Source organism: Sparus aurata, chromosome 19 (assembly GCF_900880675.1).
Source record: "Sparus aurata chromosome 19, fSpaAur1.1, whole genome shotgun sequence".
Taxonomy (NCBI): domain Eukaryota; kingdom Metazoa; phylum Chordata; class Actinopteri; order Spariformes; family Sparidae; genus Sparus; species Sparus aurata.
In genome coordinates, this window is record NC_044205.1 from 6,265,425 (window position 1) to 6,282,158 (window position 16,734).

Consider the following 16,734-nt stretch of genomic DNA (forward strand, 5'->3'; position numbering starts at 1 on the left):
ACTTTCTTTCCATCCGTCCAGCCTGCCTCTGACACACTGAGCCCCAGAATGGTTCTATTTTACACTCTCTCACCTTCCCCGTTTTCTTACCCACCCCCTCGGACTCCCCAACATCCAGCTGATTCTCTTAACTGACGGCCCAGTTGGAACAGAGAAATGTGGGTTGTGGCTAACCCTAACCCTAAACACCCCCACCCCCCACCATCCTCCATCCCCAATCTCTGATAGGCTGCTCTGGCCCGGCCGTCCCACTGAGCTGATCCCCTGGTCCTGCGTGGAACACCGTGGAGCTCAAGCACTACTCACATTAATCTCCTAAACGATCCTGGACCTAAGAGGATCAATACTCATTTTCAGGGAGCAGCATGATCCCTTAATGTAGTGGAGGATGGTTGCTTATCCCTCACTCTCTCTCTCTCCCCCCCATCGCCTCGGTTTCAACTCCCCATAGGAAGAGCAGGAGTCAGCCTTTTAGTTAAGACGGTGTCTCGACTTAATTGCTGATGTCATTATTCAGGTGAGTAACACCTGTATGTCCTCTTGGGGGGGGGGGGGGTGTTACATTCATGATTAAAAAAGCCCTCTGTCTTTTAGGTGAGGTATTAGTTTTAGTGTGAGGTGGCTGAAATAAGATGAATGTATTATAATTGACTTACCTGACCCTGCTTTCATACAGCTCATAGAGGGGCCATCAGGAAAGCCTGCGTGGATCCAACAACAAAAGCAGGAGTATTTCTAATTTGCTGATGTATGAACGTTCTTCAGCGCAAAATACGCAGAGATTTGCCAGAGAAAATAAATCACCCAGTTTTACTCCAGTTCCTCTGAAACACATCAGAGACGTCTTCAGGCTATTTTGTATTAGTAGTGGTCGTATAATAGTTATTCTTTGTTTTCCACAGGCACTGAAAAATGACTTCATGCTAATAGTGGCGCGATCCAAGGAAAATGAGAAAGATCGGACTTTCCATTGGATAAACGAGCATCCGATTTTTCCAGGCTGGCTGTGCAGGGAACACCACCAGGACTGCGCGGTTAACATAGTGTCTCCTCATTGATCTCTGCTGATGTCGACTGTTTCTGGGGCCTTTTTCATCAGGGAGGCTGAGAGAGAGCGTCTCGGCACTCTCCCCTCACCAGTCCTTCTCAGGCAGACTGTCTATTGGTGGAAGAGGCCACCTGGAGAAAGTTTGGAGGTGTTGGTTACACTAAAGTCTGGGCAGCCTGCCCCCGAGAGCTGCTACTGACATATTCATCCCAGAGATCTGCCATGCACTGTATACAAGCTGTCACATGTAGAAGAATGATACACTGATTGTCAAGCCATGAGACGACTGTTACCTCCACCAAGGAGGTTATGTTTTCGCCTGTGTCCATTTTTTGGTCGATTAGTTGGTTTGTCGGCAGGACTACACAAGAACTACTAAACAGATTTTCACAAAACTTGGATAGAGGATGGGTCTCGGCCCAGAATAGATTGCATTAAATCAGGGCATGGAGAAATTCGGCATGAAACGGAAAGCCAATAGTTTTAGCGCTGAATAGAAATCACACCCCCCTGCCATGCAGCTACACGGTGGCCAGCTCTGTCTGACCAGGTCACCAGGAGCTCCAAGTGAACACGGCCAATTAAGTGATTTGGGGGCACTCCCAAGTGGCCAGAGTGGAACCTAACACAGCATCTGAGACAGAAGGTTGTCAATTTGATGACAGGAAGTACAGTACCGAGGTGTTTTTCTTGCCTCACAATAGTCAGCCATAGATGGATATTGACAGGAAAATACAAATCATTGTTTGTATTTTTTTGGAATATAGTTGTTAAATACATGCACAGTGTGAGCATGGATGTGATCTAAAATGATTTAAAAGCCTTCAACATTGTTCCTGCTTTTCAAAACTATCTATTATTCTTCCACAAAACAATGGAGATTATAATTCCATCTGCAGTGTTGTGTTGTCCTGTGGTTGGCTGTTACTGATCTGCTAAGCTTGAATTATGGTTAAGCAGTTACGGTTGGTTTAACATTTAGATTTTGATATTAGGCTTGATTGAATTGGGCCTTGGCTGAGCTATGCACTCTACTGAGTGTAATTCTACGTACCTAAATACTAGATTTGTAGAGTTATGTCAATGTGACATAATACCTAGATATATGATGAAATGTAAGCGCCTCATCGAACAGCCCGTCTTGACAATACAGGACACCCAACTGACAGAACTGGGTTATACAGTCTAGCTGCCACAAAAGGCTGAATGATGACAACACCTCACATACCAGAGGTCCAGGCACCACAAACCTTACAGTCATCTGCTTCAAGAATAGCAGCAACCACCGCTTCTCTGACCTATAATTGCATGTCCGGGGACCTCAAGCATCAGTTCATTCTGTGCTGCGCTTATAAACTTAATCTTTACTGTCCTGAAGAATTCACATCAAACATGTGATCCTGGATTTTCCTTTTCTATGTACACAGAGCCCAGTGTGTATGTGTGTATGTGTGTATGTGTGTGTGTGTGTGTTGTGTTTGTACACAGAGGTCTGTCCGTGTCCTCTTCATCACTGCTGCAGTGAGCTGGGATCAGGAGAACAGCAGGGTCTTTCTTTAGGTGGAGGATTGAATCAGTGATGACAGTCTCATGACCTCTTCCTCTCAAACACACACACACACACAAACACACACACACACATCCTCTGTCTGGTGCGTTGCTTTCCTACTGTGCAACACACACAAAGGTGCACATTGACACAAGCATGACACGTAGGTCAGTGGGTCAACATTGGCTGGCAAAATGTCATATTTGAAGGTGCTTGAATAAATGACTGATTGAGTGAATGATTGTCAATCACTGATTTTGTGTCACAAAATAAATCTTCTGCCAATTACGTATAAACTGTATGTATGTGTGGGAGACAGAAAGTGATAAGTTGTCAAATGGAGCACAATATGCCCATCTTCAAAGCATCTTTAAGACAACCAGACCCCAAAATATCCCTGAATAAAAAATACATCCATTAAATGTCCACCCTGCATTGTGCTCAGGTAAGAAACTGACTGAAGAGGACTAAAATGTCGTTTATCACGTGATTAACAATGTGTATGAACACAACCCTTTAACCACCATCACCTCTACCTTTCACTTACTCATGACAAGAAGAAATAGCTGCATTATACATGAGCGCACAGCTCTCAGAGGCTGGCCAGGTACCATACACGCAGTCATCCCTCTCACTTCCAGGACTGACTGAACGGTTCTGGCAGCGTGGGTCGGGGAGGTGCGGGAAGGTGATGTCGTAAAGCTGAGTGTCGTAAACCAGGTGCGGAGAAGGGGAGGTGAAAGGGAGAGAGGGAGGAGGAGGGGGAGAGGGGGTGAGAGAGGAGGTGACTCTCCAGCAGCATTTAGACACAACGAAAGGATCATGGCGGATGGCCCCAGGTGTAAGCGCAGAAAGCAGGCGAACCCGAGGAGAAACAACGGTGAGTAAAAGTACTTCCGACGCGGAGCTTTTCTTTCAGGGAGACGGTCTAGAGGCTGTTCTGTCCCCCGGTAATTTCACCGGAAAGTTTGGCGGCCCCAAAGTCCGGTTTTTAGTAACAGAAAGTGCTGGGAAGTAGCAAGTGAGCGCTGTGTTACAGCCCTGTATGGTGTACCGTTATACCTGGGTCGCGTCTCTCCCTCCGCCTAGCGGTCCGCTGCACCGGAGACCGTTATACGCACCTCACCCTGTAATGAGCGGACCAGCTTTTGCCTTCACTTTATACCTCTTTAATAATTTTTTAATGTACTTTTACCCTCTCTACGGACTCTCAATGTATTGATTTACTTTTATTCTGTCGAGTTTTTGAGCCGACCACCAAACTCGGACCTGTTTCTGTGGGAGGCAGGCTACCTGACTGTTATTGCGACAGGCTGTTTGTTTAAATAAAACAAATAGATTAATAGCAAACTAACAACCATTAGATATGACTGTGTTTCTGTCGTTGTTTGTGTTTCTGGGACAGATGGGACACACTATGTTTGGTTTGTTCTTTCTTTTCTTTTGCTCACTCGGAGCAGGTAGCGGCAGGACACTGTTGCTGCACTACACGGGCTGAAAGAACGCGTTCTGTCGGACTGAATCCCGCCTGCTCCGTGTTTCAGATCAGGTTCATATTATCAGAGGCATCATTGCAGTGCTTTATGGTAGAAAGGAGAAGGAAGAAATGTTGTTGCGTTAAAGCCCGTTTTGAGCAACTCTCTCATCTTTACATTTCAACTTACCACAGTGTTTCGGTCCTGCTTGCCTAGACCGCTCACCTTAAATATTTGAACAGGGTTTTTTGATAGTAAAGTCTGGGCAGAAACATGGATGGGGTAACAAGAGGTTCCGGAGAACGAGGGACATCTCACGCGCTGTTTGTGTGAGCAGCCCATATAAGGACAGCGGATCCTCTCCAGCCGCGCGCTGGGAATCCTGATTCTTTAAGACCGCACGAGCCTCTGTCTGACCACACTCAGTGTTTCCAGCCTGCTCTCCTGGAGCCTGGTACTGCGTATTTTAACACAGCCTGTGTGATATTTATCGATACACAGGCTGCGTTTCGGTGTGCGGAGCTCAGCGGGTTCTCGGCCACCTCACCGTGGTGTGGAAACAGTGTTTGTATCGTCGCAAAGTAGAATAAAAGGCTCTGTGGACGGACACGGTGTCAATCGATGTATCTCGTGTTTTTTTTTTTATCACACACGTAAATGTTAATTTCGCGTAACTTCATGCCGAATGGGAGGACTCTGCTGAGTTGTTCCCGTTTGTTGCCTGGTCTTTTCATGTAAGATATCGACGTCGTGGGTTGTGGTTCAGTTAAGCGACAGTTTGGAAAACACGGCCGCGACTATTTGTAATGATTTCACTGTGAAAGGAAGCCTTTTTTATGTCGCGGCTCTGACAACATGTGCTGTCTATCAACTAGTCATGCTCATGTGTTGTGCCACCCAGTGTATCTGAAAGGAACTGGGTTAATGCTGGAAATTCACTGTTACTCTGTCAAAACAAACCTGTGTCATTCGCTGGTGAGAGGCGCTTCTTCCTGTTGTGCTAAAAGCAGTAATTCGTGGGAGAAAAGACAACGGTGTTCGCTCCTGTGGATACGCGATGACTGGTGGCAAGAGTGGCCCATGTTATAAGCTTGTTGTCCGTGTTTTCATCTGCCATTTGATGTGGTGCGTTCAGTACTTCATTTCGTCCCTGGGGCACGTGTGCAGTAAAATGTGTGGACACACCTCAGATAACGGTCCGCTGTCAAGGTGTGGATGTGTCTCTGCCTCCTGAGAGAAGTTAGTCTTATTTACTCTGGAGACACTAAAGCACTAATACCTGTCATTTTTTTCTTTTTTTTTTTTTTTAGCTTTAAGTTAACGAGGTTTTATTATGTTTTTTTTTTTCTACAATGACACAGCCCTAGTGATTTTTAAAGTCACATCCTCGACCCAAACAGATGTGATTCCTGTTACTTTGCCTCATTTGCATTCGCTTCAAAAGAGCCATCAAGGTCTGCTTTTAAGTCCTCACTTCCTGCCACAAGGCTGTTGATGTGTCATGTAAATCACCCTTTCTGCTTTTTGAAGGGAATTCTTCAGTAAAAGTTAGATGAAGGCTGGTGTCACAGCCTTGTTTTTATGACATTTTTTTTTCGGGAAGTTAAAGGTGCACAATGTAGTTTTGGAAATTATGATATATTTACAATATTAATATGGTATGAATACAAACCTCAGAAATAGTTGTTAAAACATAAGGTCCCCAGAACACTGTGTGAAGCTTCAAAGGTGGCAGGGTCCTCCACATATAAACAAAAGGAACACAGTATGAAATGGTGTTGTCCTTTAAGGACGGTTTGTCTATTCAGTTTATTCTAAATTTAGTTTGTATAGGAATGAAATGTATCAATGAAGGTTTTTCTCTTCTGATTAACATCCCTCCTCAGAAACTCCAATGTGCTCCATTAATACAGGCTGCTGTCTTTGCAGGAACCAGCTCCTCCCCGCTGGCTTCTTTTAGTGTTGTAAAAGGTTTCAATAACTATTTCTCAGGCTGTTGTAATTAAGCAAGCCCTTAAGTTGTGCCCAGCTTGTTATGGTCAGTGGCTTCTGCCAAGTCCCTGGCAAGCAGGGGCAGCTGAGATCAAGGTGAGCACCATTCCCTGCTGTAAACAGAGAGGTGTTAACAGCCCGCAGGAAGACAGGTGTTTGCAATCGGCGGGATACTACAGCTTCCTTTGTCACTTCTCACCAGTCAGCTCCCATCAGGAATAGCAGCCGTTCCCTGCGACCGTAATTTAACACAGCAATTTGGGAATAGAGGAACCCGGCCGGTGTTAACATTCTTTGCAAAAATAAACATGGCTGTGCTTTGACAGCTTTGTACCCACGCTCAAGAGCTAGAGCTGGTGTTTTCAGAACGGTGTTTTAGAGATGCCTTGAAGTAAGTGGACATGCAGGTAGCTGGGATTTTGCTTTATTTGATAATATAATGGGGGTCATTTGTCTCATCCCCTAATCTGTTTCTCTCTGTCCTTTTTTCCGAGGCATACTCTCACACACAATCACACCTTGATGAATCATCCGTCAAATAAAGAAAATGAGGTTGTGCGCTTGGCACTTGGCAACAACTCATGTAATGCTGAAAAGCATGTTTACTGGCCTGGTAAAACTGTACTTAAACTATACTTAGTGCCCTGGACTCACTCACTCACCCTGTCCAGAAACAGTTGAATACAATCACATGCTGAAAGCTTGTGGGAGAACAATGCAAAAACATTTAGCCATAGCTACAGTTTATTTGGTGCAACAGTGTTTGGGGCTACACATGGAGGCCGTGGAGGTGGTGGGGAGTGGCTTCGGAGCTCCACATGCCACTCCAGTGTTTTAAAAGACATCTGTTTACATTTTAAAGAGGTTCACCCCTGTTGTGTGAAGAGTTTAGCAGAGGAGGACATTTTTCATTTATCTCGCTGCTTTTCACCAACTTCCTCAGCAGCTTCATTTGAAAGTGCCAAGTAAGAAGAAAATCCCCCCCCCCCCCCCCCCCCCCCCCCCCCAGCCTCCGCTCTCTCTCCCTGCATCTCTTCCCTCTCACTCCTCCTTCCAGAGCTTGTCCTTTATTTGGGGGTTAAGACACAGTAGCCGGGGTGCTGTTGATTGCCCCCTGACCTAGGCATCCATGCGTGCGCAGAGTATGACTTCACTTTCCCCCCCCCCCCCCGGTGCCATTGTGTGGCTTCCAGCATGTCCAATTGTGTTTGTGTTTAAGTCTGTTCAATAAAAGGGGAAGAGAAGAGGGGGGGGGGGGGGGGGCGAGTGTTGGAGCTGCAGCTTTTTCTCTGCTCCATCTATTCCTCCCTGACCCCTTTAACTGTGGGCTCCGTGTTCCTGTGGAGTGGAAAGAGGGGGGTGGAGAGACTCGGTGAGAAGTGGCTGAGGTGACTGAAGAATTTTACAACAGGTGACAACTGAGGGGCTGGCAGATGAAAAGCATGGCACACATGGCAGCTATTTTCCACACCTGTGTATGTGGGTGCCCTACTTGGAGCATCCTGTACATTATCATCAACAAAATATATTGAAGACCATGTAGAGATACAGATCACAACCATTCACTTTTTTTTTTAATTAACTGCCTGCAAAAAAAAAAGTTTGATTTCTGGCAAAGCTTCATCCGTCAACGTGTCTGTCGGGGTGGGAAAAGGCCTGACCATCCAGCGGAATTGAAATGATGTGATGTACGACCACACTCCCACCTCTGTTAAGGCAGCTTAATGATTAGCTGCTCCCATGGAGGCTGAGAGCATTAGCCTATAAAAAGGTGCTCTCCTTCGTAAAGAAGGAGTTTTAAACCCAGAGTCAGTTTCAGTAACCCCCTTAACTGCGCTTGGATGTGCTTTATTGGGGTTTGTGTGGCTGAATGCTTAAATGAACCATTGTGTGTTCAGGCTTTAGTGAGAAAGCCTGAGGAGAAAGAGCCTAGTTACCTTTGCAGTTTGCCTGCTCTACCTCATACACTTTCAGTGGCAGAAGAAAAGGCCCATTCAGCAGGCCCGGCATGGGGAGGGAGAGCCCTTTTCACACTCAGCTTGTGGGAAACTTCTCCTCCATACTGTGCATGCCATTTGCATATGACCCATTCTTTTCCCAAAGGTCCCCGTGAGGGAGGAATCCGTGGAACGTTCACAGAATTCATCAAATCCCTCTCTCACGCAGCCCTCGGGCCCTCAAGGGCCTGCTTTGCAGCTCTCTGTTTGACATTTTTGTCTCGGAAATGTATCTTACGTCTACGTCATGCTCGCTGTCTTTAACTTTACCACCGAACATCCCTGTGGCATTTCTTGTCCGTGTGGCGATGTGCACTACTCAGCATGCTGTTTTTAATGTCAAAGTAAAGGGCTTAATTTTGCACAGTGGGCAGTTTGAGTTTCCCCAAATCCTCAGTATGGGCCATGAGGTTTCCATCTGCATGACAGGGCAATGTGATGGCGGGCGTGTGCGCCTCGGAGGCTTCCTAACTGATGGTGACGCAGCCATCGTTTACACTCTCCCTGAGAGAACACACATATTGTACATGGGAGCTTGTAGCGAAGCATCAGCTCAGTGAACTGAACGAAAACACTCTGGAGCAAAAATGTGGCCCCCCTGTCAACAGCAGCCTGGACTTATTTATTTTTTATTTTAGGCTGTTGTAACCAGAGCTGCTGCCCTGATGTGACAACATGTGGAACAGCATCCACACTGGCATGTTTTGTCGTTGAGTCAGTTTTGTTTGTCTGTCGCAGCTCCGACCCTAAACACTGACAGTGACACAGACAGAGGTGCATGTACTTGTTGCAGTGCAGTTGTAGGGAGGAGAGCTCACTTAAGTGTATCATGGAAGCTAACTGAGCAGAAAAGCTTCCTCTGCCCTCCTCTTCTCTCCTGACTCCAGAGCACGGTGAGTCATGGGCAGACAGGTGTGTGCGTGAGGATGACTTCAAACTCTCCGGCTATGTTTTTCTTTTCTCCACCTTTTCCTTTCTTTTCTTTTCTTTCATCTGAACTGTCCCTTGCTCCCTCTCGGGTCTCTCCCTCCATGCCAGCCCCTCCCCCACAAGTGTGGGGGTTAGAGATAATATTCTTTGGTATTGTGTGTATACTTTAGTGAGAGATTACCTCTAAATTGCCACCCCAGCAGAGGTAAATATTGTGTACGGTGTGCCCGTCGCTGCCTGTTGATGTGTGTTTTTAATCATGCATTTGGCGGCTGCTCTCCAGGTCCCTTTGGGTCTATCTGCAGACCCCTCCTTGTCCCCCATCATCACCACCACCTCCTTCCCTTCCTGCCCATCTATCCCCCCCCCCTCCTTGTGGTCCTCAGTGGAGCGGTTAATGAAAAAGACTGGACCGACACAATAGGCAGAAGGCGGGCCCGGTGAGGAGCTCTTAGGCCAGCTTATGTTTGTGGCAAAAACTCATCAGGGCAAACCTCTGCCGAAACTTCACTTAAGACCACCTAACTGTCACTTTGTGTGTCTTTCTTGGATTATTTTGTGACATAGATGTTGGATGTCTCATCCCTTTTAAATGCACTTGACCTTATTACAGTCCCTCAGTGTCTCTGTCTACAGGGATGAAGTGAGATGACATCAGATGAGGTGTAATCCGCTGCCATGTATTGTGCTTTGAACACAGTATATTGGCTGGCGTTGTGCCAGGCCGTTATGATGACCATATTGATTTTCCTCTCTGCAGCACACAGGACTGATAATGACCCTCCTGAGGGGGTACGCATTCATATTCACATACTGATTTCAGTTGCACAGCCTGGCTGTGATGTGACTAACAAATTGAATGTCCCTCTGTCCCTCAAGCCTGCACGTGCATTGAGCTAGGCTAGCCCTGTGTCAACTCCAGCATAAAGTAAAAGAAAAAAAAACCTTAGTCACCCTGTTTGTTAGTCAGAGAGAAGGCAGGCTGCTATGTTGAATGTCAACATGGATAAACATCCACACAGGATTAATGAGAGGAGAATGGGCATCCTAAAGGGGGGGGGGGGGGTTAGCAGTGTCACGCAGCTTCCGCATCGCCCCATTTAACTCATGAGTGTTTTGTGTTGAGCTCCCCATGGACCCCGCTACTGTGGCCTGATCAAAAGGGGCAGCCAAGCCTAGACACACTCATAGACTGTTATAAGTAAGGAGCTACAGTATGTCTCTGTGAATGACAGACCAAAAAGTGCCTGACCGAAAAAGGCTAAGGGCGTAAAAATGACGACATCTGAGGTTGTCTTTAGAGCAACTTAAACTACTTCCAGACATTTAATGTATCTCCAGAAAGCCGTGTCTTTAATCTAAAATATATCCAGAGCTCAGTCCTAATAGTGACAAACACAAAAGCCCCAGTTTCATTGACACACATGTCCTGGTAGTGTTCCAGCTTCCTTTCACATTGTCAGGAGACAAGTTTGCCCCTCTGATTTTCTTGTGTGTCAGAGAATGTTGATTGTTCGCATTTACATTAAAGGACAGAGCCAGATGTCAGTGGGTGTTGGGGTTTTTTTTGTCCACTGAAAGGAGTAAAGAAGTGGGCTACCCTACCCACAGACTCTCTTGCTCTGGGACCTTGCATCTATCTACAATCCAGTTGGTGGATCAGAGGGAAAGTTGAACATGGTTTGAGGATTGCTCCTGGCCTGATGTAGCTTAGCATAACCAAGCAGTCTACTGTACTGCTTCATGTTACTATTGCTATACTACTGATTAGTAGGGGACCACCTTACTCTATTCAAGATCCTGTACAGTATTAGTTCTAAAAGCACAAATAAATTATTTGAAAAGAAACACATTGTGTCATATTGACCCATTCAGGCTTGATGTTCTGTCTGTACAGCAGGGTTATGTCTGGGATCTTGCTCTTGTTGACCAGCCTGTAAACTTCGGCTGTCCACCCCCACAAGCACCTGTCACATGCAATCTACAGCTTTCCAGAGCAAAGTACATGGTGCAGTTTTTTTTTACACTGGGAACTGGAATGAAGCCAGTGACCTTTGACCTGTCTCAGCCCACCTGTCCTGGCTCAGCTCACCGCTGCCAGTGTTCAGGTGTTTACAGTCTAAACACACTGGGGCCTCCCCGAGCACGTTCCATAAATACATGTGTGGGTGTGCAGAGATGTGTGCGTAGTGAATGAAGAGGGAGCAGATCCCCTCGGATCTCCACAGTCAGACGATGGTACATCTGTCTTCCTCCTCCTGCTGACAGGGCCCTCCCCTCTCCCGTTTCACCGCCGCCGGCACTTTTGCTTGCAAGTCAATGAAGCATGGCCTTTAATTGATCACGTTTGGAGTTGTAAGACACTATTAATTAGCGTTTACTCATCACTTGTTTGTTCTGTCCTACTGTTCTCATCAGAACACTCATCATTGGTTGCATGATGTGTCAGCTGCACGCCACTGCGCTTACAACATCGACAAAGCCACATGCTACAGCCTCCCCCTTCTGTGATCCTCCGATTCTCTGTTTCTCATAAAGTGTCACACTCCGGCTCCTCTTTGTATTCTTTTCTTTCTGCTGTCTCTCTTCCTCCCATTCGTCTCTCTGGCAGCTGCCTTGGCTCTGATTCTCCAACACCAGCAGGTGCTGTAGGCATGCAGCAACTCAGCTAAACAGCACTCATAAATAACACCTGACAAAAGTACGAGAGAGCCAGAGCTACAACGGGGTGAGGGAGGGAGGCAGAGATTGAAAGTTTCCTCTGGCAGGAGAACAGGGTGTGGCTCACGGTCAAATGCTGGCCTTCTCAAGAAGGACATGTTCCGAATAGAGAGAGAGAGAAAATGTGAGAGTGGCAGAGAAAAGAGGAATGTGAGCTTTTATCGCCGTACATGTGTGAATGTGTTTCCTGTTCTTCTAAACTTTGCATGTCTCCTCGATGCAAACTTTTCAATAAACCCCTTTCATGCAAATTTCTTTGTAAATGGATCTTTTAAAACACAAGGCCGGCACTAAGTGACTGGTTAAGAAGGAACTTCAATTTGAAGGAAAGGTGCGTTATCTTTTCTGTAATTAGGATGTTAGAGCGTTGAACAATGTTAATTGTGCTCTAAAAGCAAATGAAGAGGTCAGGAAAGAAATTATATTCACACTTTTATAATCATCATCGCTAATGAAGCAGCACTTGGAATAAATGAACCCATAAATCAGCCTCTGATCAAGGACAATTAATGAACACTGCTCAAAATTAAATCTGGCCTGTTTCTTTGTCATTTTATTATCTTCAAGCCCACCAATGCCAGACACACATCCTGTCTCATCAGAAGCTATCGATCAGCCTCTCAGGGCGAAGGTTAGTTTGTCATTTTCTCTTGCCTCACCGCGAACAAAACCAGGAAGTGTGTGAGAGATTACGGCCCAGGATGCAACCTGAAAGCCCTTTATCTCTGTGAAAACAAGAGGCTTCCTGCGGCCCTGCTCCCATCCAGGCCACCTCCCCCTCCTTCACCTCCCCGGCCCCCGGCACCTGTGGCAGCCTATTTAAGGCTCCTCATCAGGGGCTGCGGAGACCACAAACCGGGGCAGAAAAAAACATGAAAGCCTGGAAAAGAATCAGCGCTATTGCTGAGCTGTAGAGCTGTCTGATTCATAGCACACAGAGGGCAAAGAAAAACAGCATCTCTTTTCAGACACATTTAAAAGGTTTGGCTGTGTAAATTGAAGGGTGAGCCCAGAACCAGAGGTCTTTTTTTTTTTTTTTTTTTTTTTATCAGTAGAGCACCTTGCTATCCTGTCGAGACTTGGAAACTCTACAACTTTGTCAACCCACTGACTCCCAGTGCTTCCAGTCACTTCTGACCTGCCCATAAAGAGCAGAGAGTGCCTGGACACAGTATGACACGCAGGCCTGAAGAGAAAATGGTCAGCTCTGTTCGCCTGTCATGTCAGAGTCATTCTTTTGAGGAAGTTCACGACTTGAATTAGCCACATTCGTTCGGCTTTAGTGAAACAGTTTTTTTCGAAAAAAGATTCCACCTCTCATCTGCTAGCGTTGATGAGTAAGCAGTGGCACATCAAATCTTGTCGGCCACCTAATGTTGTGTTGTTAACCCAAAAGCCTCGGCCATAGAAACCCTCCCTCGCTCCTTTGAGTTGCTGCCACAGCTGGCAGGGCTGGTTTGCCTTGACAGTAGCCTGCGTAGAATTTCAATGACCCCCGTCCTCCCCCTGGTCTTATTATGCCATCGCTGCTAACTGGCTCCTATTCACTGCAGTGTCCTGACTTCCCAGAGGGGCCTAGATAAACAAGGGCTATTCAGTGACTGAAAAGCCCACCCCCTGCCAGCCTCGGTCCGTCCTTGTTTCAGTGCCAGGCTGCAACGCGTCTCGCTCGCCACCGACGCCAGCAGCAGCAGGCAGCGTGCCATCAATTCTTCTGCATCGCACAGCACACTTTTTAAAGGGATTAAACTTCGACTTAACCGTGATGACTGATAAATGGCCACCGCTAATGTAACGTATGAATGATGAGGACGGCTGGAGCGGTGCGAGGAAGGGGCATCTGTGCGGCTCTCTCGCACGGGCGTGAATGTTTGAATGTTAATATGCGCTGTGCGTGAAAGAGTTATCTGTAGGTGTGGTGTGGTGTGATGTTGCAGGCCAAGCTGACTTCCTGTTGTTCTCGTCCATCAGGGAGATCAGGGGTGGGGGATGCTCCCATGAGACTACCCCGTGAGAGTCACATGGTCCGCCTGCAATGCATTTAAAGACCATGGTTTTTGTGTGTCTGCGTCTGTGTGTGTGTGTTTGTGTGGCTCAGCGCGTTAAGCGTGGCCTGTGAATGCATTCCTGCCCTCCACCTGAATTCTGACCCAAGCATGAACTGTCTCTGAGGTTCTTCCTTTCTTTTTTTTTTGTTTCATTCTCTGCGCTTCTCTCCATCCTTCCTCCCAATCAACAGATCTCAGAGGAATGGCTCACACCTCCCCAGGGTGCTCCTCTCGCCCTCTCTCTATCTCTCCTAACCAGATGTTTAAAAGCTGTTTGTTTGTTTACCCAGTGGAAGTCACTTAGATTGATGGCGACCATAAAACTGTGCCACATACCTCTGTATTAAAGAGAATATCATAGGAACAGGACTAGGACTATCTAATCGCATCAGCAGTCGTAAGTGGAAATGATTGCAGACGTCATTGTAATGGCTGGCGACTGTAAACCATTGGTAAGCAGGAGGGACAGCGTCCCTTAGGCAATGGCCCTCCTGTCCAGCCCACCTCCATCATTCCCCAGCTAATTTAAAGCAGTGCCCTTCTAATCGAATGGCTGTCTGATAAATCTATTGAATCAGGACAGATGTCCGGCTGGGTGTGGCAGTGACACAGCGTCTAGACAGGCTGAGAGGTAAGCAGACGTCTCCAACGTGATTCAGATCCAAAGGAATCTCACCCCGGTGCTCTCCTTGACTCCACCGGTCGTGTCTGCTGATGTGCGCGGAAGCATTTTAACCAAATCTGTTACAGCTGAGTGTCTGGTGGTCGAGTCCTTCGGAGGACACCGAGACATCAGGCTAACATGGATTATTATGGACACACGTAATGATCGTAGAGCACACGCTCAGAAATGACATTAGAGCTGACTGAAGTATGCATTATGGTAACAAGGTAGCAGGCTTATATTTGGGTCAGCCTCTTCTTAGGGAGGGGGCAGAGGCCTAGGGCTGAATCCCACCTAATAATTGTATTGCCCCGTGACAGATAACATTGATGTAAAGCTGTTTATTGTTGATGATGAGTCTATCTACCCAGGCATGCTCTTTCCCTCGTCCTTGGGGAGCTTATCCCTCAGGCAGGCCTGGCTGTGTGTTTTATTAAAACCCAGGTTTAAATGGAGCAGGTCCGCTGATCGACAAGCAGATTAACCAACTAATAAAACATACATCACAATATATAGAGAGGCCCCCTCTGAGACTCTGGCTATTAATATACAAATATGGAGGATTACTGTCTGCCTGTCTCCATGGCCGTGGAGAGGGGATTAGGGTCCTGGTCCAGACAGATTGGATTTAATGTGTGTGTAAGACTAAACGATTGCTGTTGTACAAAGCCCTCCTGTACGTACAGACTGATTTCTGCTCTCTGGCTGACACGTCACTACATCCTGTAGTGGATCAGTTACATCCAGTATATTTGCAGGTCAGAAACATTTTATTTGTATTGTATCCTTTACTTTAATGTACCATACCTCCCAGTTCTAAATGTTCCTACCTCACAGCCCAGCACAAATCATATTTCTAGTTATAAAACACTTGTTTGCTTGACCAAATATCCAGGTATGCAAGAAACCCAATCAACAGAATAAATGTTGGCAGTGTATGTTTCAGCAAACTAGTAGTGTACAGTTGCCATTTTTATGTTGCAACTGTACAAAAACACTATGGTTAGAATTAGGAAATGATCAATATTTTGGACGAAAATACCTGCTTTTTGTTTCCACAAAAACGATTCTGTTGGCCAACCAACAGTCCAAATCCCCAAAGAAGAAGCAGTCGTCCTCACGTTTAAGAATCAGGAACCAGCAAATGTTTGACATTTTTGACTGCAATGGTTAATCAATTATCAAAATAACTGGCGATTCATTTTCTTTTGATTGACCAATCAGTGCAGCTCTAATCAAGATAACACTTTGCCCGAGCCCATCAATACCTTTACTACTGTGGCAACCATCCGCTCTGTCTGAAGTTTGTTTATGGATCTCAGTGACATTAAGTCTTAAATGGAAAATGTGGGCCCAGACAAAACAGGAACATGCAGGCAAGCATGCACACAAACACACACACAATGCACAGGCTTGCAAATACAAAACCATACTACCCTCTTAACTCAAAATCAACAATTTCATAGTCTACAGCATGTGTGACACTGGGAAATGAGTCCCAGTCTGGTATACATGTTGTTCACTCTAGCAACTAATGAGACTGCATCTCAGCCTGATGCACTGTTGGACTGGCAAATGACTAGATAATGCACAAAAGTACAGGCCTTGATTAAAACACGATGATTTATATGTATACTTTTAGAACAGTATAAGCCCTTTTTTAAGACGTTCCTCTCCTAACGTAAGACGCTCCAAGTTACCGTATGAGGGGAGTCATCGTTCTCACAAGGGAATTGTTTTAAAGGAAGATGGATGAATGCACAGACAGAGGTAAAGACTCAGCAGCATACAAGTGATTCGACTGACTGCGGCTATAATGACTAGAAAGTGAAAACATGTGTAGGATCCTATCCCACAGATGTCCTCGAGATAGCATTGGGTGTGTGTCCTTTACCTGTTTTAACATGCGGCCCACACACACACATAAGACACACACACGTGCACACCCCCTAGGCTGTTTATCCCCAAGGGCGCCCAGCTAAAGGAGAGAGAGCCCCTTAATCATGTCCCTGTCCCACATCCTCGTTATCAGCCACGATTAATGAGCTCTCCATTAATGAATAAAAAAAAAAAAAAAAAAAAGCAGGAGTTGCCCACCCCTCCTGTAAGAAAAAGAGGCAGGGGGGAGCATGTGTGTATGTGTATGTTTGTGTGTGTGTGTGTGTGTGTGTGTGTGTGCTGATAGTAAACGCTCCCCAGGTGCAATGACATCACCCTCCGAGGTAGCTGTCACAGTTCGCTTTCTATATAGATGACAGGTCGTGTGTGTGTGTGCGTGTTTAAGTGCATTTGCATGTGTGTGTGTGTGTG

General features: G+C 46.2%; 1 protein-coding gene and 1 long non-coding RNA gene across 2 annotated transcripts in view; both read left to right on the forward strand.

The window, feature by feature from the left end:
- Positions 1 to 283: 283 nt before the first annotated feature.
- LOC115570289 (uncharacterized) lies at positions 284 to 2,835 on the forward strand. Its single transcript, XR_003981738.1, has 2 exons — positions 284 to 517; positions 903 to 2,835. It is a non-coding gene; the product is annotated as an uncharacterized LOC115570289 (long non-coding RNA).
- Positions 2,836 to 3,199: 364 nt separating this feature from the next.
- The window catches only part of zeb1b (zinc finger E-box binding homeobox 1b), a 53,815-nt gene continuing 40,280 nt past the window's right edge, over positions 3,200 to 16,734 (forward strand). The window contains exon 1 of the mRNA XM_030398675.1: positions 3,200 to 3,477. Within this exon, the coding sequence (XP_030254535.1) occupies positions 3,420 to 3,477 (58 nt within the window). The 5' untranslated portion in view covers positions 3,200 to 3,419. The remainder of the gene's footprint in view (positions 3,478 to 16,734) is intronic.